The sequence below is a fragment of the Sitophilus oryzae genome, unplaced genomic scaffold, assembly GCF_002938485.1.
Source record: "Sitophilus oryzae breed Bouriz unplaced genomic scaffold, Soryzae_2.0 scaffold_1018_pilon_pilon, whole genome shotgun sequence".
NCBI classification, from domain to species: domain Eukaryota; kingdom Metazoa; phylum Arthropoda; class Insecta; order Coleoptera; family Curculionidae; genus Sitophilus; species Sitophilus oryzae.
This window is the reverse complement of record NW_022145636.1, coordinates 1,057,972-1,082,962: the sequence shown is the minus strand read 5'-3', so window position 1 is coordinate 1,082,962 and position 24,991 is coordinate 1,057,972. Positions and strand designations below refer to the sequence as shown.

General features: G+C 34.2%; 2 protein-coding genes across 7 annotated transcripts in view; one reads left to right on the top strand and one right to left on the bottom strand.

Moving 5' to 3' along the window:
• The window catches only part of LOC115874714 (solute carrier family 25 member 40-like), a 44,847-nt gene that overhangs the window by 12,060 nt on the left and 7,796 nt on the right, over positions 1-24,991 (top strand). Inside the window, exons 7-9 of one of the 6 annotated variants that reach the window (XM_030889999.1) lie at positions 189-249; positions 7,570-7,741; positions 12,265-12,847. In XM_030889999.1, coding sequence (XP_030745859.1) covers positions 189-249; positions 7,570-7,741; positions 12,265-12,331 — 300 coding nt within the window. In that variant the 3' untranslated portion in view covers positions 12,332-12,847. Of the gene's footprint in view, positions 1-188; positions 268-7,569; positions 8,109-12,264; positions 12,848-24,991 lie in introns of those variants that run through there. The other 5 variants (XM_030889981.1, XM_030890008.1, XM_030889991.1 and 2 more) reach the window with 5 other exon arrangements.
• The window catches only part of LOC115874693 (organic cation/carnitine transporter 7-like), a 39,140-nt gene continuing 28,616 nt past the window's right edge, over positions 14,468-24,991 (bottom strand). The window contains exons 8-11 of the mRNA XM_030889931.1: positions 21,489-21,606; positions 18,939-19,098; positions 18,761-18,888; positions 14,468-14,557 (exon numbers count right to left, since the gene is read on the bottom strand). Of these exons, the coding sequence (XP_030745791.1) occupies positions 14,502-14,557; positions 18,761-18,888; positions 18,939-19,098; positions 21,489-21,606 (462 nt within the window). The 3' untranslated portion in view covers positions 14,468-14,501. The remainder of the gene's footprint in view (positions 14,558-18,760; positions 18,889-18,938; positions 19,099-21,488; positions 21,607-24,991) is intronic.

Sequence of the window (24,991 nt, the reverse complement as noted above, 5' to 3'; positions counted from 1 at the left end):
CCCTGTACCTAGATCTGGAAGTTTTTTTTACTGAAGTAAAAAAATACGACATGAACATCTAGCTATACCATACTGCTTTATTATTGCTATATATCATATTGACATCTTTCTATATATTGCTTTCTATTATTTGCTCGTATAACTACTGATAAAGTCGGACTTGAAATTTATAAAAATTTATTTTTTAGGTTGCAGCAACAATAACAGTTCCTTTTGATGTAGTCAAAACCCATCAACAAATAGAATTCGGTACAAGTTTATTTAACGGTATAGTAAGATCAAGGTTCTAAGATTTGTTTAAAAGTTTATAAAACTGTGTTTTAATATCTTCATAAATATCATAGCACATATGGATTTCAGATTATATAAAGTAGTCTTTCTTATAGTATATACTGTTACGTTTTTCGTCGGTTCCGTTTGGATAGAAAGTCACAATTTATTTAAAGACAATTTATTTAACACTAATTAACAAAAACAATAACGATTAAAAGACTTAAAGAACTATTTATAACCTATTTACAATTTATCTAATTATTTATCTAACAGAAATTTATTTTGAATTACCGCGGCGATTGTAACTGTACGCGTCGATCGGTTATTTATCTCTGTCCTCCTTAGGCCCCGGCGTCTGCTTATATAGGCGAGAAACAGACAATCCAGATTTGTCTAGTCAATTCTTATTCGTTCTTAGAACGTCGGCATCGCTGGGCGTATGAGTCATAGGCGAGTGGCCAGGCCTAAGGCTGAGTTCACACGGCGCGGGTCCGCAACACTGCCCCCTTCTTAGGTACATGCTCGTCCCGAGATGTACACGGTGAATGAAGGTATTTTCAAAGCTGGCCCCTGGTACATTGAGAAGTCTGGTAGAAAAAGCAGTCTACAGTTTTCTCGCCCGATCTCAGCTTTGGGTTATAGCAGCAAACGAGGATCTCGATTCCCGTAAATCTAAATAAGACTTCAATCATGTTCCGGATTGTACGCCAACTCAAACCATCGAGTCCACACGCCAGCTTCGGAATGGCTAATCGTGTAATGTTGTTGTTTAGCAGGGCTTCTCTCAGTTCAATAAGGGTCTTCCATAGATTGAGATATGTCGGCTTACTTAGGGACCATTCCTTGGTGACCAGGTAGAAGATGTGTCTTGCTTGACCATGTGCATTATCGGTTAGCCTCAAGATGCTTCCAACCTCTGGATCCTGTCGGCGTAGTTCTCCGACACGCCCAAACTTCTCATTGAACGTCGCAGCGATTCCTCTGGACATCCGCAAATCTCGGGCCACACAGTGAGCGAGCGAATAATCAGGATTCACGGAAAATAGGTCTCGTTGTTCTTCTTTGGTTACACCATAGCGAGCCTTCTCACTGCTGTTGTATCGGGCCATGAAATCGTCAAAGGATATCTCCGAATCAGGGGGATCAAAGCTGCAGGTTCTCACGGTCCCAGCACGATCTTCTATTTCGCCTAGGTAGGGGCTCAAACGGTTGAAATGAACTATCCTCGGTTTTCCTTTTGGCAATTTTCTGATACGGTATACGACGTCATTAATCCTATCCATGACTTCGTATGGGCCTTCCCACGAGGATTGTAGCTTCGGAGATAATGCACGACGTCTCTGCGGGTTGTACAGTCACACCAAATTCCCTGGTTGGTACCCTCCATGTTCAGCTTGAATCTCGTAGTGTTCCTTCATTCGGTCACTAGCGCTTTGAATATTTAGGCGGACTCGCTGATGGATGTCGTCCATCCTTTGGCGTAGTCTATGGACATAATCTTCTCCGGCGACATCTTCTCCCGGTCGGCAACCAAACTTCAGGTCACAAGGTAGGCGCACTTCCCGTCCCATAACGATGCTGGCTGGAGTTTGCCCTGTAGATTCTTGGATGGATGAACGGTAGGCCAAGAGGAACAGCTGAAGAAATTTGTCCCAGTCTCTTTGGTGGTCAGAGACTACTTTGGCCAAATAACGGTTGATGGTTCTGTTCATGCGTTCAACCATCCCATCGGATTGTGGATGCAGAGCAGTCATCCTGGTCTTGCGGATGTTAAGGACCTCACAGACGCTTTGGATTGGACTCAAAGTTTCTTCCCTGATCTGAATGCAGCTCCATGGGAATACCAAACCTGCAGATCCATTCCTTAACAAGAGCATCAGCAATGGTGGACGCTTCTTGATTTGGCAACGCGTAGGCCTCGACCCATTTGCTGAAGTAATTCATTACTACCACAATGTATTTGTTGCCATCGTTCGTCTCCGGGAAAGGACCAGCCACGTCGATAGCTATTCGTTCGAAAGGACTGCCTACATTGTACTGGCGCATTGGAGCTTTACCACGCTTTTGTGGTCCATTGATAGCAGCGGAAACGTCGCATTTCTTACACCAGGCCCTCACGTCTTCTGTGCAGTTCATCCAATAGAACCGTTCACGCAGCTTGCCAAGGGTCTTGCTAACACCAAGATGTCCACCGCTGGTTCCATTGTGAACTTCCGCCAAGACTTCCGGGACCCTCTTCTTTGGAATGAATCTGCCTTCTCTCTTCTTGTCCCTCTGGTCTCTCAATCACACGGCGAAGTTATCCGTTACCTATTACCAATGAATTCCACTGGGACCAGTACGACTACACGTTCGGCGAATATCTGCAAACTTCCTCCCACGTTGGTCTCTGGTCCGCGTTTTTCCAGTTAATCACCAAGCCCAACTCTGGATCACTGATTTGGTCATTTGCAAGATCTTCGGTTTGCCAACTATCACCAACCACAGTCGTCCTTAAGACTTTCACTTCTTTCTCTTCTTTGCAACGATTTCCCATCTGTCCGCAATTCCAACAGCGAATCGGTCCCCCTTCTTGCTCATATACTGATCCAGTACTTTCCGCACAATCCTTTCCACTTTGGAATCGTCGGAACTCTCCTCAACAGCCTGTACAAATCCTAGAGACCTAGAGCATTCTTTCGCGGCCTCAAATTCCAGGGCACGTGCTAGGGCATCTCCCAAATGCGTTGGATGAGCTAAAAGAAGTGTTTGCCTTGTCTCGTTGTCACGTAAACCATCAATAAAAGCCTGTACTGTTAAGCGCTCCATAACATTCTCGGGCGTAGCAGGGTACGCAAGGCGAACAAGGCGAACGAGGCAACTGAGTTCACACGGCACGGGTCCGCAACAATACTAATGCCTCATAAATTGAGTCGTATGTACGGGGTGTTTCAATATTCCGTGGACGTAGAACTAGTACGTATTTTTGGAATCAAAATAAGCTTATTAGATACAATTGAAGGGTCAGGGGAAAAAGGCAAGTAAGGCAATTTGTCTTCAAACAGTGATAAGCACGATTTAATGTTCAAAAAGTTACAAAAATAGAGTACAGGGACTTTTGAGTACAAGGAAAAATTGCGTAATAGATATTTGTTAGAACTTGGCAAAGGTATTTTTTATTAGATAAAATACCATTGAAATACGGTACGAACTCAACAATGACTGGCCTGGTTCTTTCCTCTTTTTAGACTGCCTGCCTTTTGACTTGCCTGCTGTTGTCTGGCAATAGTGCATCGGGCATCTGTAGTAGTGATGGGATAACTCGAGCGAAAATTCGCATGGTCCATACTTACTTTGCTATACATTTCGTAATCTTGAATCATATAGGGTGTTCAAAATTTACGTCAAACTTTCGTAAATATAAAATAATTTTTCTTTGATTTTTTAAATGGAATACCCCGATATTATTCTTTTATCAGATGGAGAGTTAAAATATGAACATTTTTTGTATTTAAAGTATTTCAAAATTTTTAATGGTTTTGCAGATACACGCAGTATTATTCAGGCGTATTATTTATGTGGCGTTTTTTACAAGTGCAAAAAATATAGTAAATACTAGAAGGGCCATTTTACAAGATAAAAAAAATCATCAATTCACCCTTACCGTACGTTTTCTTGATTTTCATATCAAATGTTAAAGCGCTTAGCAAAATATAGGCACCTCAAATCTCATTCAAATTGGAACAACGGTTCTCAGCGCTTCAACGGCAGAAATCAGAAATTATCAGTATGTATTTCACGCTGCTGTCATGTTGATCGCATTAAAATATTATTGAAATCGTGGTTTTATCATAATTAAGTATTTTAGTTTTTGCTAGTGCAGTTATTCAGACTATAAAACACTCAGGTACGAAGTTTGTGTGATGTAACGCTGTTTCGGATAGTAAAAATAAGTTAAAAAAATCGAACTAGGCGTCGTGTTGTGTTGTGACAATTTCAAATGTTATAAAACTGCCAAAAAAATGTTAACGCGTACAGGAGAGCATAATTAGGGCGTCGTTGGATGCAATAACATTCAATAACTCTACTTTCCCGGATATTCAACTCTCCCGAAACAACATTTTATAGCTCCCACACCGATTTGATCAAAAGCATAAATGGAAAGTGCTCGTTACATAATCAAAAAATCAAAATAGACATACGTATACTATGAGAGGGTAAAATATAATTTGCAATATTAATGGTATATTTTTTTTAATCGACCAGTGATTAAATGTTTTATGAACATCTTCTAAAATTATAATTATGTATCTTTAAAAAAAATGTTATAGCCGAAATAGCCCCAATAGACATGTTCACTAATTTCTAATTTCAATGAATTTCGATAGCTACATATGAGTAAAAAAACATGGCACTCAAAATTTTTCTTAAAAACTATAATTTTCTCACATCAACGCAAAACAAAATTGAGAATTGCAGCAAGGCTAGAAAACGTACCCGGCTCGAGGCTACCTGTTTTTGACGTCACTGCTTCGATCGATGGCGTCCGTACGATCGTGCACTTGCCGCATTGTTTTTGCAGACGTTCGCGAAGGTGTATTGTTTATTTTCATTGTTTTGGTGTTTTGGATAAGTAAAATAAGTTCAAATAAGTGGTGGTTTGTTCTTGATACTTCAAAAAATAATCCACAGAAGTTTAAATCGTTACTTTGCGCACCTTGCTTTTAATTCTTATTTTCTAAAGTTTTAAAAAGTTTTTTTTATCAATTTTTTCACTTGTAAATTTTTCGCTTAACATGGGTCCTATAGGGTGTCCAATTTAAAATGAGGTACATGGGGATCTCTCTCTTGGAAACCGTTGAAGATACAAAGTCGGTTAAAAGTTGCCCAGAAATAATCTATGTCTATTTTATTTTAAATCCATACCGTTACGTAGATACGAGGTGAAAAAGAAAAAATGAACATTTTCGAAAAATCACCATATTTTCTTTATTATTGGAGCTAAGGTAATCAAAATTTCAATATATGCGCAAGACAACATGGCAATTTCAAAAATGATATCAAAAAAACCTAGGCCTTCTATGTTGCGCACGGCCGAGTTCAGCTTTTATTTTTCTTGTGAGCGCCATATTTAAATTTGGCGTTTTCAAAATCCTTATTAAAAATGTTTTCAACCATATACAGGGTGATTCCTGTAAGTCGGTGATGCCTTTGGGAAATGATAGGGCACGTCGAAATATTAATTTTGATATAGCACACTATGGGTCGGAAATGCCTGTTACGCAATATACAGGGTGTTAAAGTTTTTGAAAAATGAAAGATATTCTTTAATAGTTTTTTAACAGTTAAAGGTATCGTTATAAAATTTTATTATAGGTGTCTACCTAACAGAGACACTTTAAATGTAGTAAGAAGAGGTTTTAGTTTCAACCAGTGGACACACAAAAACGCAACTTTTTTTCTATTTAACCGATCTTGTAACTTTAACGGTCTTCAAGATCCCCATTATTCCCCATGTAGGTACCTCGTTTTAAACTGGACCTACCATGTATACGTGTGCGAATTTTCAGGTCAATACAATTAAAATTTAACATTTGGCTTCTTCTCCTTAATACGGCCCTGTATCAGATCAACAATACGATAATTTTACATTGTCTTAGCTTCTGTATACGCATTCAAATTTTCATTTTAATATGACAATTAAAATTTAAATTTTGGCCCCCTCCTCCTAAATACGGATCTCTGACAGCTCAAAAACTCAATAATTTTGTATTGTTAAAAACCCAGTGTTGTTTGTTATCGCTTTCAAGTAAACCCGTCCTCCATCTCACTAAGTAGCTTTGTTTTTAAACTAGTAATAAACTCCAAATATTAGTCACAATAAACCAAATTTAATATACAAACTACATCCGAGCACAACGCGATTTGTCGTATTCTAGCTTGTTCTGTTAGAAATTCCACAGCGTGCAGACAGCACCGTTTAAGCTTGATTTTCATGCATCCGTTGTCCGACGATACGTTGATATGATATTAATTTCATTGGTTGTATTTAAAGGCTTCGATTGGTTAACCGTTTCTAACCAACCGAAGTTTTTAAATTTAACCAATAAAATTAATATCGTATCATCGTATCGTCGGACAACGGATGCATGAAAATCAAGCTTTACTCGCGCGGAAATACCGATCGAAGCAGTGATGTCAGGCCAATAGGTGAGCGTTTAGCGGATTCAAACGATTACTTCGCACGGATTTTTGAGGCATAAGCCTTTTACGGAATGTTATGAAACTTTGCATACTGAGTTTTAATGTCATAATGAATGATTTTATGAGAAGTAGGCACGTTTTAATTTTATTGTGAACATTTCTATTATGACCCCACTAGCAAAACCGGGATTAAAACTATGCTGGCTATCGTAGTTTCTAACTTTTTACTACCGGAGTTTCTCTACAACTCATCTAAAAAGTTATTTTAGCGGGAATAATAAATTATAATACAAGTTAGACGTTCTGAAGATATTAAAATTTTCAGAAGTTATACTTCCTAACACTTTTAAAATAATTATATAATAAAATTTTCGTATACTCGCTATTTAAACCCGTGTATTGTCATTTCATGAAGCGTCGGTTAGGTTAGTTAGTTTAGTTAGGTTATTAGGTTAGTTTATTTCATGAAGTGATTATGACAAAATGGAACGAGGGTGGCTCATTAGCATATTTGGAAAAAGCATTTTGTTACGAATCATTTGATACACATACATACCACACACTTGGTATTTCGAGTCAAATTTTTGTTACTAACTGCAAGTTATAATTTTAAATAAACCATATGCGAAAATGTCAAAAGTTGACGTATGATATGTCATTCTATTAAGACTGTTATTTTCTATGAAATAAATTAAAAAAATACCGTGAGTGCCATTTAAAAATCAAAAGTTGTAGTCATTTCCGTTGAAACAGAAAGTGACCGAAAAGAATTGAATACCGTCAATCAATCCTAATTTATGTCATATACCAACCTACCAAGTCTCGTTTTTTTAACAGAAAAAATAAAAAAGTTATAGGGGTGAGCCACTTTTGAGACGCACCCGGTAGAGAGGTAGTTACTAATGAGCTTGTTTTGATTTCAAAAACAGAAAATAGTTTAATGTGTATGGAATATTGGGATACCCTGTATATCTGGGTATTCCATAATGTTTTACAGATACAAATCGCACAGAGTTTGATAAACTTTCTAAACAAATTTTAGAAAACTGAATTCTGCTATAATATTTCCAACCTTAGCCTGCTGGAACATACTGAATCAATTTCTTTTATTAGGTGCTGATGGAGTAAAGAAATCTAGGACGACATCCACAATTTTTATGGATATTTATAGGAGCAATGGAATTCGGGGACTCTACGCCGGCTTAGTGCCGAGATTGATAAAAGTGGCACCCGCCTGCGCAATCATGATCTCCTCGTTCGAATATGGAAAGGTTTTCTTCAACAGGTTAGCCTTAAAAAATGATTTTATTAATCAGGATTCGGTTATCGGGAAAAATATTAGGGATATATCTGGTGCTAGTACAGTGTCGAATGAGAAATATAGTTAGTGGTATGTAAATATTTGGTGTGTTATTTCATCATTTCCAGTGCGCGAAGTTCATTTCTTATTACTTTTTTATGAATGAAGTTTGTTTAAATATATTTAATTATTTATAGTACTCATTGTACCCTTATTCTGAAATATGTTTTAAGCACTGTTTTTTTTTTCATATAAATTGAGCTTTCAGAAAAAATATAGTCATTTTGATTAGTGGTAGGGCGTAAGCGGTAACGCTAAGATGCAAGAAATATAAATCTTAACAATTTTAACAGTATCTTTTTGTTGTGTAAATCAATAATTCTAATAAATGTCTATACCTATGTGGCGGATTCATCTCTCCAAAAAAATCCTTTATGGGTATTTCGCCACTGCACTGCAAGAAAAATAATAAAAAAATAATTCTAATACTTTTAGTTTTATGGAATCGTGTGTTTTCGGTAATTTTTTGGTTGGTCTCGGTCAGGGTGCAATGATTTAAATCAACGGATTTTTTTATTTTAATCATGGATTTAAATCAAGAATCGACTTGTTTAAAAACTTAAGATAAATAAAAAAATAACTCAAGAGTTATAAACTTTTCTTATAAAGCTATAAGTATTCCTATAACAAATATACTCTATATCTATTCTTCAGTTACAAAAAAACACTGTTTTTATAAAAAAGTTACACTTGCTGTTGTAACGTTTAAATACTTTAATAAATCGAAAAATAATTGTAAAAAATATAACATATAACATCACACATATACCTACTTAATTTCATTTATTTATTATATATTATATTTATTCATTTATTAAAATGTTGGACCGATTTTTGAAGCTATTTCGTTAATATAAAACAGATTAGAAACATTTCTAAATGGCGGAGATTTATTTTGAAATTCTAAAGTGTCAGAAATCCGTTATTCAAATACATTTCATTCGCAAACTCTAGTGCAGATCTAGTTTCTTATGATGTTAGGTTATAATATATAATATATAAATATGCTAGTGTCAAGGCTGTTTTATATCTTTTTTGAAATAGCTTAATGTTGATCAAGTTAACTTCCTAACCTTAACTTCTCTGTCTTGCCTAATTTATCTTCTAGTTCATTCCAAATTTCTACCGACATTTTGTTCTGCAATATGTTCTTTGCACTTTGAACATTAGATAGTACTAATTTTATTCTGGACTTAAGACAGTCATGGCTATTTTAAAAAAAAAATCCGTTTTATCTAAGCGGGCTATTTTTTGGCAGAAAAAGGGGCAAAGTTTACAGAATAAAATATATCGGTGACCCATGTGGAAAAAACGCCGTAGAAATGTTAATATTATCGATATCGGGCAGAGTTAGAAGATTTAACCAATTATGATAGGACTTTAAATGGAAAATTGGTTAAAATGAAAAAAAAAAACGATTAAAATAGAAAAAAAACTGATTAAAATTTAAAAAAAATCTTTTTTTTTAAATCTTGATTTTTTTGCACCTTGGTCTCGGTAGACCATTCTAAAATATTTACAATATCAATACAGCTCCACTATAGTCCTATCATGTGGGTCCCTTTTATCAGTCAATCATCCATCAATTATTGCTTTATTGTTACAAGATTCCTCTTGTTTACAAAGCTGTTGCAAAACAATAAATAAAAATAAAACATACAATATACAGGGTGGTCCGAACTGTATTCCGGAAACTTCGGCAGCATATTCTGCAGATAAAAATAAGTAAAAAAGTTCGTATAAATGTATGTTCTAGAATGCTTAGTTTTGGAGATACAGGGTGTAGAAGTTTCATTTTTATTTCGATTTTTTCCAAATAATTTCTGAAGTAACGTCAATATTTGTATGAAAATTGGTGACTGGGAGTTTTTTGACATGAGAAATTTGATTCTAATGTCAATATGACTCCTATTTGTAGGGGGCGCCACTTACATGTGTTTTAACTGTTTTGAAGAGTAATAACTTATTGTCCGTACCTGTATAAAACTACCGAGTAAAAAAATATACATTTCCGTGATTTTCTACGTAAAAAATGTCTCTTGGTAAAAATAGCTACGAGCAACCGTTCTCAAGATATTTAAAATGGAAATAGTCAATACATGTCATTATTGACGAAAAATAAACACTTTGGGTAGATAGTTACTTTACTCAAATAATAAATTTGGGAAATTTTTATTTTTTTTTAAATTAATCATAAATTTTTCGGCAAAATAATGATGACAAAACAGTTTCTGTTGAATTTTTGGCACAAAAACATTTCAAATTTATGATCTCAGTCTAATAACTATTTAGTCAACATGTTTAATTTATGTCAATGATGACAGGTATTGCTAATTTAGATTCCAAATATCTGGAGAACCATTACTCGTAGCGATTTTTACCAAGGGACCTTTTTTACGTAAAAAACGTCGTAAATATATATTTTTCCACTCAATAGTTTTATACAGGTACGTGCGAAAAGTTATTATTCTTCAAATCAGTTAAAAAATATGTAGATGGCGCCCTCTACAAGTAGGAGTCATATTGACATCAAAATCAGGATTCTCACATCAAAAAACTCCCAGACACCAATTTTCATCCAATATATGACGTTACTTCATAAATTATTTGGAAAAAATCGAAATAAAAATAAAACTTCTACACCCTGTATCTCCGAAACTAAGCATTTTAGGACATATATTTATGCGAACTTTTTTACTTATTTTTATCTGCAGAATATGCTGCCGAAGTTTCCGGAATACAGTTCGGACCAATCTGTATACTAAACTTAGACAAAATAATAATAATAAAAAAATACACAAACAATATTAATAGAGATCAAAAAATAAAATAACACAACTATCTTACAAATACGTTTATTAGTTAAGAGACATTAAAATTAAAAAAAAGAGAAATATATAACAATTAAAATAGAATTCAACAAAAAACCTTTCCATGTCATAGTATGCCCTCGCAACCAGCAAAGACCTGACAGCCTCTTTAAATGCCCTATGCGGATTTATTTGTCTTATATTCAGTGGCAGGTGATTAAATTTATTTTTGCTACTGAAAACAAAGAAGTCGTGAACCAAAGTCCTGTATAATGTTAATATTTACAGCTTTCATCGCTAGCTGTAGTAGCATTACTCTGTCCGAAAATGGCACAAAATTTCGTACAGAGTTACGAAATTTACTTACTGAGTTCATTTTATGTAGAATTGACTGCCGCAAACCGTTTTCTGATATCTCTAACAGATCTCGTGTTATTTCAGAAAATCGAAATTAAATAATATTTGTATGTTATTATAGCCACTCCATTTTTATGAGATCTATCTCGAGTTCCCGATGTGTATACTACATAGTCTTCTGAATAAAAAGTGGTTGCATCAGACAACCTGGTTTCCCATTTTGTCGTACAATCATTTGTATGTCCATTCTTCATGATTTCTAACAATAAATTCCTCAATCTTCCTGCTACATAAAGTGTTCGAACATTCCATGTTCCCAATTTTGAAAGAATTTTTATTTTTCCACCCCCTTTTCTTAGCACCTCTGTCCCATCTAAGGGACGCAAGGAACTTGGGGCAGTTTTAATTTCTGTGTTTGTCATGATGATTGTTCTTGGGAAAGGTTAGTGCAGTAGTTTTCCCTTGCCTTCTACACCGCTATACATTAGCCGTTTCTGTGACGGCCACCACGCCGTATGTTTTCTGAATACAACCATTCCAATCCTTGTAATCTCTGCTTGTATTCCGTACTCTGACAACTAGCTGCCATTGTCTAGGTCAGTTTTGGTCCGCCCCTGATATTTAATTTCTCCGGTACCACCCATGTCTGTAAGGCTTTGCCCTACTCGCCACCTGGGGAGGCAATCAATAGAGAATGGGATGGGAGGAGGAAAAGGATTTGGTATTTGGTGGGATTGAAGGTTAGGACATGATTTCTCTCAAAAAATAGAGCGTGAGAGCAAATCCAGGGTCGTGTGGGTAGGATCGCATCCTTGAAGTAGGTTGTACCCAAACGGGGATCGTAATAAGGCTGTTTACCTACCCACTACCCGATCAATACTTTTACTTTCAGGTAAATAGTTTTCTTGGTCGTGCTTATCATATAGATATCCCTATATGAAAATGTTACTAATGTTACTAGTCGATGAGTTTAGGTTGGTAAATCCATACTGATAATAATCAAGTCCATATATGTAATTCATATCATCAAGTCATATAATTAAAGATTGCCCATAATACTAAAGTGGCTGTGTTTTTTTCAATATTTTTGGCTACATTTGTTGGACGTGTTAAGTGTTGTTGAAGTTTTGTGATTGGTGCTTTCCATCCGCTATTCTAAACAAATTATAATTTTCTCATTGAATGCCCTATCGAAGTGCTTCACTTGCATGCTAATTGTATTTAAGGTAGTTAATTACATAATTTTTGTACAACGTAAAATGACGTTATTCTTTGTTTTAGGCCAAAACATAAATCCGATGATTCTGCAGTTAACGTTTATAAAATAGAGAAACTTTCATTAGGTTAGGTTCCCACTAGTTAATAATTGTATTTTTTCAAAATAAAGGTATGTTAAGATGTTTGTTAGATCTGTATGATTAAATTTGTATTTACTTTTATTAAAAACAACATAACCTAACTACGAAAGAGCAGATGAATGAAATATTTAAGGTATTTTATTAAGATTTTTAATATATATATATGTATTGTTTATATTTTCATTGCCATTTTTTTTTGTATAAATTCTGGCAGTTAGAGATATTTTGACTACTATTTTCTATCTGTTAAAGCAAGCAATGTTTTTTGAAACATGAAATATTAAATTTCTTGTATATCGCGGTGAAATGTCTTCGAGACAAAGCAAACAATTACGTTTCTGTGTATTCCTAGTCAATGAACGTTTTTAACGTGTATATAGTTTGTACTATTAATTCCTATTAAATTTTAATAGCGTTGAAGGTAAAGAGATTGTAAAACAATGGTTAAACGATTATATTTTGTACGTTACAGATGTTATACATTTTATAATAGACATTTTTTTCTATATTAGTGTATTTTTTCTCACATCCTATATTTGACGAGCTGTATTATGTGGTAATTCATTATGTAACGAAGAATAATACTGAAAGGCAATACCGAAAAGCAGGTAGATATAATTTAGTTTTATTAACTATAAATAACAATAATACATCTCTAAGCTTAATTGTTTACTAGTTCGACGATTCATATTTTAAAACAAAATTTGGTGTATCATAGTTAGACAAGTTATGAAAATTAAAAAAAGTTTGAAGAAAAAGAGACAAGCTAAATTGGGTTGTATTTTTCAGAGCTTTTTCATTTCAGTATCAAATTATTGGTCTCTGTCACTGCTTAGACCATTTGCCACTATATTTTTTAGTCTTATGAAATTTTGGGGTCTTTTTGAGATCCTAAACCTCTGAATATCTATCATCACGTTGGGCGTTAAATTTATGCTTTTAATAACCTATTGCTAAAATTGTTAAATTATACCGGACGTTATATTGTATGGTAAAGGCAAAACATTTTCCGATGCACGTCATCAATCATATCGAAATTGACACTAAAGCCTATAAACCTGACTAAATGAAATTTTGACCAAAAATGTTTAAATTTATTGTATAATTTAAGATCGAATCGAACAGCACTTCATTTTACTTTATAGAGCAGATTGTAACAGATATTTTATTTAGATTAAAGCTGCAAAAATTAGTTTTTATTATTGCCATGTTGGTCACATTGCGTCGCGCTAAGCAACGTTGTCGTTTATTATTTAACAATTATCATGTCAGTAATTATTTTGTATAATATTGTGTTGTTGAATCTTTGGGAGTAATTCTCGTTTTTTGCCGATTTTCGTAGTCTTTTTTTTAATTGTACTTTTAAATACAAACAGTTTTTTAGGAACTAAATTTTCGAGTTTTTGTATTTGTATAATTGTGTGTGGAAAATATGCCGAAACATTTAAAAAATCGAAGCAAACAGCCTGTAGCTTGCCTGATAAACTATTTTGAACGAGTACGTGACAAAAAAGGTCCTTTATTACCCTTGACTACAGTCAGAGAAGTAAGTTTGATTGGTAAGCACATTATACCACTCTCAAAGTTTTCTACTTATTTTGATTTGTAGCGAGTAATTGCTGCCTTAAATTTAAGTATTGCTACTGTGAGTGTTAGTGACTACTGTAATAAATAAAGTAATTACTAAAATATTAATTATTAAATTAAAAATAAAATGTAAAAATCTTTAAAAAATTATATAATAAATATATTGTTTCCCGATTTTACATTAAGATTGATCTCATAAATCCACCACAATCTGGCAGCGCTGTCGTCATCGCTTGTCACTCAAAGTTGATCACGGGCATCGGAAATTGTTGCGATTAATTTATTTGCTGCATCGTAATGCAATAGTTGTTGCCTTTACTTCGGCACATTTTTTCGATGACATCTAAATAAATACTTAGTAAGAAAGTCTGTAAGATATTTTAAGTTATTGCCAGTTTATTTGGCGAAATTTCTTAGCTTTTTAGGCCGAAGATTTTATTCACGAGCGAGAGAGAAATATCTTTTAATTTTCTCTAAATAAGTATATATCGAGTAATTAATAAAAAAGCTCTGTGAGTTAGGTATTTTCAAATAAAAACTGTATATTGGGTTGTTGTAAAATCTTTATTTTCATTATTTTATGTCCATGTTGTCAGTGCTAGGAACGAGAATGCTCAGTAAGATTGCAGCTGAAAATAAACCAAAAATATAAGAGAATATAAGTGTAGTATTTCGCTAATATAACATACATTATGACTTGCAACCTTGTAGGTTTTTGAAAATATCAGATTATGAGAATATCAGTTGACTTATGTCTTGAACATAATTGCGAACATCAAAACTGTATTAAGTTTTACGAAGCACTGTTTGATTGAAAGAATCGGCATGAAGTTATAAGAAATGTCATGTAATATATCATTTTAAATCCAACTCTAATGCACTATTTTTTTAATGGTGTGGTGTAATAGCAAAATAAGGCACTAATTTACCACAATATACCAAAACAATTTACTTTTAACACTGGATGTGCGTTTCGCTAACCATGTCATCGTCATCACCAGAGGATTAAAACCATTGGGTTTATTGAGTTGATTTTATTTTTAGTTTTAATCATCTGTTGATGGTGCTAATATGTTTAGCGAAACCTGCGGTCAGTGTTTAAAGTGAAGTGTTTTGGTGTATTGTGAAGAATTAGTGTTTGATTTTACTATTACAACACCAAATGTTACAGCTCCAACTGTGTTATTATGGTATACTATACCTTACATATTATACATATTTTAGTTGGTATGCAGAATATTATAAATATTTTAACAATAAAAAATTTTACTATCCGTGTTTCATTGGGGATTTCCGATACTTTTTAAAGATATGTCTACAAATCACACCAAATTATATTTGATTATACCAATTGCAATCGAACTATTTGACGATTCATATTTTTAAATGAAATTTGGTGTATCATAGTTATCCAAGTTATGAAAAAAATGAAGGCGGGATTTTTCAGTCTTTTGAGAATTGTGTCATTTTTTATTTAAGCTGATGACATTAATCAATGTCAAATTGACGTTCTACAAATACTAAAAAATGCTTCTATACCAATCTCTCTCAGGGACGCCCGCTGGCTTTTATGAAACCTCGTGGGTGCTCATCCGATATGGGTAAAATATAACAAATTTCCAGATTGTTACATTTGTTCTTATTTATTGCTCTTTTGATGGCGGTCAGGAAGTACGACCTGCAAGGATTTTTCTCTAAGCGTCAGCAAAGTTCGGCCACTCCATAGGGGGGTTGGGGGATTCTTGGCTTAACCTTCCGGACCAAGAAGAGACAACCTTGCCAAAACTTAAAGCCTACGCACAGTGGTTCACATGTAAAAATTACGGGGACATTAGGTGACAAGTTTTTCTTCACTGAAGATTGATAGTATGTATAATTTTATAAATAGAATAAAGTCCCATCTTACTTGTATATCAGAGTTTTGTATTTGGTGGATCGGAATCCGATAAAATTGAGGACAAAGTAAACAAAAACATAAATGTTCATTTATATAGTATTTGTTCTCGAGGATCTTGAAGTTCGTTTTGGTATAGTTGTGTTGAGATTAGAATATCGTGGTTTGTTTTTTAATTCAGACATGTCTGCTCATTTGTTAGGTAAGTTTAGTTACTTATTTTGAAACAAGAATTTTGATATAATTAGTTGTCAAAGAAGTATTTACAATTTTATTAAAGAATGGAAGGCTCAGAAAAAAAAACGATCCTTTTCTTCACCGTCAAACTCAATTTATTTTAAAGCTAGTATATCTACCTATCGTGTAACAATATACTGAGCTGCAGATAGGTGCAGTCTTGTGAAATTTTTAATTTTTTTCCTATTATGTACAGTTTCGGGCGTGAGTCGAAAACACTTATTTGAGCTTTTGAATGAAAATGGCTGGATGGGAAGTGCTAGTTCTTTAGTTGTGAGAAAAAAGATGGCCGACTTTGTCAAACAACGCATCCCTACTGCTGACGATGATGACCTAACCAACATGGTTTTCAACTCAAATTGCTTTACGTTGGAAAAGGTGCTACCGAAATAAGAAAGACTTTTTAAAGAAACATGTAATTTGGCTTAACGAATATGTTTATAAATCTAAGTGCCAAAGCACCTTTCAGCAACATGCAAAAACGCCTTCGCGAAAGAACTCAAGAGAATTTAGTGCTGCTAGTACTAGAACTACGAGGTACACAAGAATTGGTTTCTCAATGTAGTCCTGCTGAACTTGCGTTTGCTACTCAGACTGGATATACAAAAAAAGGAAAGAGAAATGTTGCTTTTGCCATCAAAAAGCTACGATTTCTAGTCCAGAAAAGTTGGCAAAAATAAAAAATTTAGAAAGGTTAAACAACGAGATGCGACCATTTTCTCCAGAGGAAGCCTTGATAAAGATAACATTTTGTAGACCAGTAAAAATTCCAGTTAAAATACCCAAATAACACAATATCATTATCAACATTGTTTTAAGTTGTAATATTACTAATTGTAAATTCAACAAATAAAATGACAAAATACCATCTTGTAATATCCTGACGCAATAAAACAAAATAATATTTTAGGTACTGTAAATGGTATTCAAAAATAAAATAAAAATGGCTGTAACTTTTGATACACATGGACTTTTGATACACATGGTATAAACCATTCAACCCTATATCAAAATGCCGGAAAAAGTACCAGAAATTGAAATCTTAAAAAATATATAGGGTGTTTTCTTTAAAAAAAACTGAAGTTTGGTCTTTAGCACTTTTCTGACACACCCCGTATAATTAAAAATATTTTAACAAGAAGCAATTCACTATTACTTATAACTTTTGTATTAGCATTATTTTAAAATTCTAAATAGCAAATGAGATACTAGACTTTATCGTACTAATTGAACACCCTGTATATAAAATAGGAAGTAATGAATATTTACATAAAAACATTATACATAACAATTATTTCCTTTACATAACATTTTTCCTAATACATAACAATTATTTCCTTTATTTCAAAAACAAAATTGAGTGTCCCCGTAATTTTTCCATTTAGACCACTGTGCTACGGTGGCAGGATCTGGTCAAAAGTATGCGTGGCTAGATAGAGGACCAGCCTTTACTGGTCTTAACCTTAAGGTACCATGGGCAATCCATTGTTTCTCATCTCCCTTACTTCTACATGCGGGGCTCTGTAAAAGTGGACCGACTAACCCTTGCGGTCTATCACTAGGTTTGCCAGAACTCCAATGTCAGGACCTCGAGTTGGTGAGTCATCAACTAGTCATGGTTATATCCTCACAATAGGAATTGACACCAAATCCAAGGAGGCAATAAAGAGAGATATATCCGCAATATTCCCAAAGCTGTTTACAGCAACATTAGAAGAAATCTTCCGTCAACTGGACTGGACTAACAAAGGATTATAAATAAATGGAGAATATCTTAACCATCTAAGACTTGCTAATAACATAGTCATAATTGCCAATAGTCCTGAACTACAAGCACAAATTAATGAACTAAATACAGTCAGCAATAAAGTGGGTCCCAAAATGAATTTAGCAAAAACTTAAGTAATGACACCGAACTAGTGAAAAGAAAAGACATTCTAATATGTAACACAATACTGGAAGTAGTAGAAGAATATATACATTTGGGACAACTAATACACAGCTCGGGATCTCTACTACCAGAATTCAACAGAAGAATTAAGTTAGCATGGAGTACTTATGGAAGAAACTCAATGATATTCAAATCTAGAATGCCGCTCTATCTAAAGAAGAAAACATTCGACCAATGTGTATTACCATTCATTCATTCAAGCGAAACCTAACTGGACACTTAAAACTGACATCATATGGAAACTGCAGGTCGCACAACGCTCAATGGAACGAAATGATGGGAATAACCAAGAAAAATAGAAGAATAGAGTGGATACGCGGCAAAAGACCCAGGTAATAGATGTCATCCACAGAGTCAAATTCCTCAAATGGCAATGGGCAGGACACCTGGCAAGAAGAACAGATGGACCACAAAAATTACAGCATATACTACCCACCAGGAATTAAGAGACCTAGAACAAGACCGAACCTGAGATGGGACCATGATATTAGGAAATTAGTAGGGATAACTTGGGCCAGCATAGCTAACAATAGACATTAATGGGCTTAACTACAAAGAGAGTATGTGAGGGAGGCTACACCATAACTGGAAATGGTTGAATAAGTTGAAAATGATGATGATGAATCATTCCCCATTAAAATTTATAAAAATGTAACATATTCTTTAGAAGTATCGGATATTAAAAGCGCAAATATAAATGGTAACCGGTACAGAACACGAATGCACCCAGTAATTTTGTTATTAACTTACCTAATATTAGACATCCATACGTTACAAATGGAGGAGCACAGCCTAATTCCACTAAAAATGGAAATAACGTGCTACCCACCACTGTTAACGCTCTGCCAGTCAAGTTTGACATCGAAAGTGCCATAGCTCTGAAATATATTGAACTGAGTATGAAAAATAATTTATTTTCATGTCTTACCTTAAAGATGTAGGAAATATTACGACGATATCAGTTACAACGGTATCGAAACAAAGGTTTGCTGTTGCTAAATATAAAGAACTCAAGATCAGAGTTGTAGTTTCACTATTGGAAAAATACATGCAGTTGCCAACTATTGCTGAGGCGAAACCCATCACGTCTGAAATGTAACAGTTTTGTTTTTGTAATACTTAAGTGTAATAGGTAACACATTAAACATAGAAAAGACATGACAATCGATGATAATTTTGGCGAGGTCAATCTCTAGACGACTTTTAGTAAAAATCGACATGAATTGTCAAAAATTAACTTTCCGCTTACCGGTGGCCGACTCTCGCGGAAGGTCTTATCTACAGAGTGTTTCAAAACAAATGCGAAAATCTTCAGGGGGTGATTCTTTCAAAATAAAAACACTAAATCATTCAAATTTTATTTTGCTGTGTAACACCAAAGGTTCCAACCCTCAACTGTAAGGGCGATTCTTTGTTCAATTTTTTTTTGGTAATTTTTTTTAGGTAATTTTTTTTAGCAATTTTTTTTGGTAATTTTTTCACTTTTTTAAAATGAGTGGAAGGGGTTGAAATAAACTACCCCTATCATTCTTGTTAACGAAATTTAAAGAAAAACCTTATCAAACACATGCAAAAAAATTAATTTGGATAGTTTAGTTTGTTTAGAAACTTTTTTATCTCTTGTATTTTTTTGATAAAACTCACCGATTTGAAATTAAAAAATAAAATGTAAAGCATTACATGTCAGGACAAAAACATTTTCTGATAAAGAATCTAGTGGGCTGCTGTAATTTTTAGAAAAAATCTAGTCGGCCGCTGTTACTTTTAGGATGTTCCTAATATTATTTTATTTGACATTACTCTACTGCAATACGTTATTATCTAGATGATTATTATTATCGTTATTATCACTAGATTCTTAATCTAAAAATGTTTTTTGTCCTGACATGTAATGCTTTACATTTTATTTTTTAATTTCCAATCGGTGAGTTTTCTCAAAAAAACACAAGAGGTAAAAAAGTTTCTAAACAAACTAAAATATCCAAATTAAAGTATTTGCATGTGTTTGATAAGATTTTTCTTTAAATTTTGTTAACAAGAATAATAGGGGTAGTTTATTTCAACCCCTTCCATTCATTTTAAAAAAGTGAAAAAATTACCAGAAAGTGTGTTTTCATAACAGTAATGCTTCCATAAAATTTCATTAGTCTATCTCTTTTCGTTTTCAAGATAAAAAATAAAAACATTATTTTTCCGCCATCTTTGTAACGCGATTTCTCCCTAATGGTTGACTTTTGACCCAACGTTTATAAAGCAAACTACCCTTTATTTTGAACAAGGAATCACCCCCTAAATTTTTCGCATTTGTTTTGAAAGACCCTGTATATAAACCTGCGCCATTGAAGCAGGTAGTGGCCATTAACAACCGTTTGTAGGAAGCGGGAATGTCATTTGGCATCATGGAACTATGTCGTGGGGAACTATTATGTCTTTTTATTAGCTAGTGATAATGTTTATATTAAACTGATACATATTAAACAAAAAAATATTATTCACGTTCATGAAATTAATCGGTCTCATGTTGAATCCACAATTCACAGCTCACAAATTTTTTTGAATATTTTCGCATGGAGAAAGAAACGTTGTATATTTTCAACAAAATTGAAAACCTTTTAAAAAAAGCTGTAATTTGAAACCAAAACTTTCTTTATATTGCAAACGGCTACTTTTTTATCGGAGGGGTGCAGTGCTCAAGTGTAACCGAACAGGCTGCTACTGATTACCTCGGTGACTTGCAGAAAAGTATATACACTGAAGACTATGCAAAGGAAAATGAAATGGCAATCTATACACACAGCTTCGAAAGGGTATTTGAAAAACTATGAGAAAAACTCTTAAGAAAAACTTGGTGAAAACCCTGAAAAGAAATGTACGGTATAAATTAACCTTACATTTGAATAAACCTCTATAGTTTACGAAGGTATTAATTTATCTCATTGTGAAGGCACACACTCAATTAACATTTCGTTACAAATGAGCGTTGGACACTTCCCATAAAAAAGCTGTACTCTAAAAGCAAAGCTTCTAAAGGTTTTTTCTAACGAATGGGATGCAAAGGAAAATTTTACCAAAATTACAGATCCTACAAAATCTTAATAATCATAAACTATAGAGGACCTTCATCTATCCAATGGACAACAAAATCACAATATTTTTGCAAAAATACCAAATAAATTTAATTTTAAAATGGCACAGTGACCTCGGCAACGGCCGAATCCGAGGTGACGATTTTGACTCTTTCTGGCTCGTCGATTCACCAGGGTACGATCCAATTAAATGTTTTCAATGGAGAGCGTTCCGAAATTTAAGTGTTGTATAAATGTAAAAAATACCTACGTAACTTGGTAAGTGTGGTGGTTTGTACCACCATTTTGTTGTTTCTTAGATTTACTACTCTTATTACTACGCTCATAAGAAATTATAACAATGGGTTGGCTTAAAAATATATAAGTAATATTTATTTATATTAATAACTTACATAGGAACTTTTTCCGTCCAGTGAAATTTATTACAGTTCCAGCAAAAGCGTAACCTGCAACTGATACAGATACCATTATCATTGCACTCAGGTATACTGTAAAACTGCTGTCTAGATTCTGGAAATAATAGAATTATTGAGTTAAATATAATATGCACTTAATTAATTATATCTATAATTGTCATATTATCAGTTGAGCATTTTCGTGTATTTTTTGATGTTTTTGAGTCCTTAACATTTCTCTATGGACGCGACATAATCTTATTAAGCGATTTCAATATTCATTTTTCAAATTCACCTGCTGAGTCTTGTCCAAAACTTCAGCTTTTAAACGATTTTCTCGCTTTTTTTGATTTTAAGCAATGTAATAGAATTCAAAATCAAAACAATACTATTCTTGACCTAGTTATTACTAACTTGCCTTCAGAAGTCCTTACCACTTTTCCATTTGTCAAGGGAGATGGTTATCATCCAACACTACTAATAATTCCTGATTTGCCGATGAAACCCCATTCAAACTTTCCCTCTACTGTTCAGGCAAAAACTATAACTTCAGTAAAGCCAACTACCCGCACCTTGATAATCTTATCCTTACCACTAACTGGGACTTTAGAAGGCATGGAGAACGTTAACGCAGCAGTCGAGGCTTTCTATAATAAACTGTATGAACTCTTTGACCAATCCATCCCACTCTACAAATAGTATAAAAATAACAAAAAGTGTTTCTACTCATCATGGTATACATCCGAAATCATCAGTAACATTAAGGAGAAATCTAGAATCTTTAAGAGATGGAAAATCAATCGATCTCCGGAATCCTATGGGGCTTTTAAAACTCTTAGAGCAGTGATTAAGCAACAACTTGATAGTGCTTATAAAACGTATATAATCGCTGCTCAGGACTCACTACGAGCTGAACCCAGAGAATTCTGGAAATATATTCAGCAGAAACAGATCTCGTATTCCTGGCACTCTTAGAAACAGTGATAATACTCCTCTTGACAATCCCACTGACATTGTAAATTCTTTTGCCAATATTTTCCAAGGTGTTTCTATTGTTTCAAGCCCTAGCAATGTCTCGTATGAATGTGGTAATAGTATTTCTTTGGAGACATTTGACACCGAAGATGTGCCGAAGGCCTTAAAGTTCACTAAAAATAGAAAAACGGCTGGCCCAGATAAAATACCTTCCTTTTTTATAAGGGATTGCGCTTTTGTTCTGGCTAAACCATTAACTAGACTTTTTAACCTTTCTATCTCAACACAAACATTTCCTAGTGTTTGGAAGCAAGCCAAGATTTGTCGAATTTTTAAAACGGGCAACAAAGATATCATTGAGAATTATCGTCCGGTCTCAATTCTATCCAACATTGCAAAAGCCTTCGAGAGGTGTATACATAATAAACTATTTTTTAAAATTAGAAATTTGATAACACCATCTCAACATGGCTTTTTTCCAGGGTGATCAACTGTCACCAATTTAACATGCTTTCTTGAATATACATATAACTCTATCGATGAAGGCTGATGCTGTTTACACAGACTTCTCGAAGGCCTTTGATAAGATGGACCATGGGATTATGGCAGAGAAAATGTCACACATTTCCTCATATGTACATCAACGCAAGCAATATGTTGAATATAATGGTCACAGATCGTGTCCCTTTATAGCCACTAGCGGTGCACCGCAGAGCAGCTGTTTGGCACCACTGATATTTTCAATATACATAAACGATATAGTGACCCAATTAAAGAGCTGTTCGCTTTTATTTGCAGATGATCTGAAGATTTTTAGTGTCGTCCGGTGTAAGGATGACTGCATCCGTCTGCAGGGGATCTTGATATTATTTCTAATTGGTGCGTGGAAAATCAATTTGCTTTAAACACCTCTAAATGTAAAAAAATGTCCTATTCTCTGAAACGTATTGAACTTGACCACCCCTATACCATAAATAGCGTAATCCTGGAAAATTGTGAGCATGTTAAGGACTTGGGTGTTTACTTGGATAAGAAACTGACTTTTAACATACATATTGATGAAGTATCCCGTGGCGCTCTTAAATCTTTAGGATTTCTCCTGAGATCCACAGAGGGTTTCAATAGTCCATTATGTCTAACGGCATTATACAATATATAAATATATAAAATCAATTATGCCTCTCAAATTTGGTCACCAATTCACCAGGTCCATATACGGAGATTAGAAAATGTTCAGTGTAAATTCCTAAAATATCTCTCGTTCAAACTGGATGGTGTTTTCCCAGAGCGTGGTTATAACCACTTACAGCTGTTGCAAAGGTTTGATCTTTTATCTATTGAGCAAACTCAGACTTCACTCTTTATCTTTCCTTTATAAACTTTGTAATGGTCATGCGGACTGCGCTTCGCTATTAGCTCGGCTGAACTTTTCAGCTCCGCTCGTCCGTACTAGAAATCAAAACACGTTCTACCTGTCAAACGTCAGGACTTGTTTAGCCGGTAAGGCACCCCTCTACCGGGCCTGTATTGATTTCAATGATGTTGAGAGCCTGGCATCTGTTGATATATTTGGCGACTCGCTGCGTCGATTCAAGAATGTTTTGGTCCGGCAAATGAAGAATCCTAGAATTTTTTGATATTTTTTTTTGTAGTTCGTTACATATAGATTACATATAGATTTGTTATATTTTGCATTGTACTTTTATTGTTGATTTGTGCTTATGTTAGCTTCATTTATTATGAATGTTCTGATTTTTTTAGTGTACACAATTGTCTTTAATTTGGGATTTCCTGTTAGACAATAAACTATTATTTATTTATTTATTTATTTATATTGTCAGCACTAAAGCTTGATTTTCATACATCCGTTATCCGTTGATATAATGATCCGACGGCGGCGCGGCGCGGCGCGGCGCTCTGATTGGTCACAGCGTTTTCGCGCCACTTTTCATCCGTAATTTTTTTACTCCAGCTCGTCAATGGAGATTATACGATATAGAGATCGTACGATAACGGGCGTTTTGAACTTTTTTTGTCAAATTTAATCTAACCGTAATAAAAATATAATAGTACAAGAGCTAGCACCGTCGAGAAAACGAGAATTTTAAGAAAGCTGGTTTTTTAATATATCATCACATCTGTACAGGGTAACGATTTATTTTGTTATCTTCCAGAATAATAAAAATTGATCTCGTGTATAGTCATTAAACCGCAAAAATAATATAAAATTACCTTAATAAATATTTATTGTTTAAGTATTAAAGTATAAAGGTATCCGGTAAAATAGAGCTACAGCTCTCGTTTTAAAAGCTGCAGGTTTTTATTCCCGTGTGCAGCAAATTATCAGCCATCTTATTTTGAGTAAAAAAGACTATACCTCATCGACAAGCCAAGTCTTGGGTTGGTGTTTACATGTCTAGAAGTGAATCGGTATGGCATGGCGATCTGGTAGGTCGGCGAGAGAAAATTAATTTAATTTGACGCTAGATTTCATGCTCTTAGGAAAATATGCCGACCCGGTATAG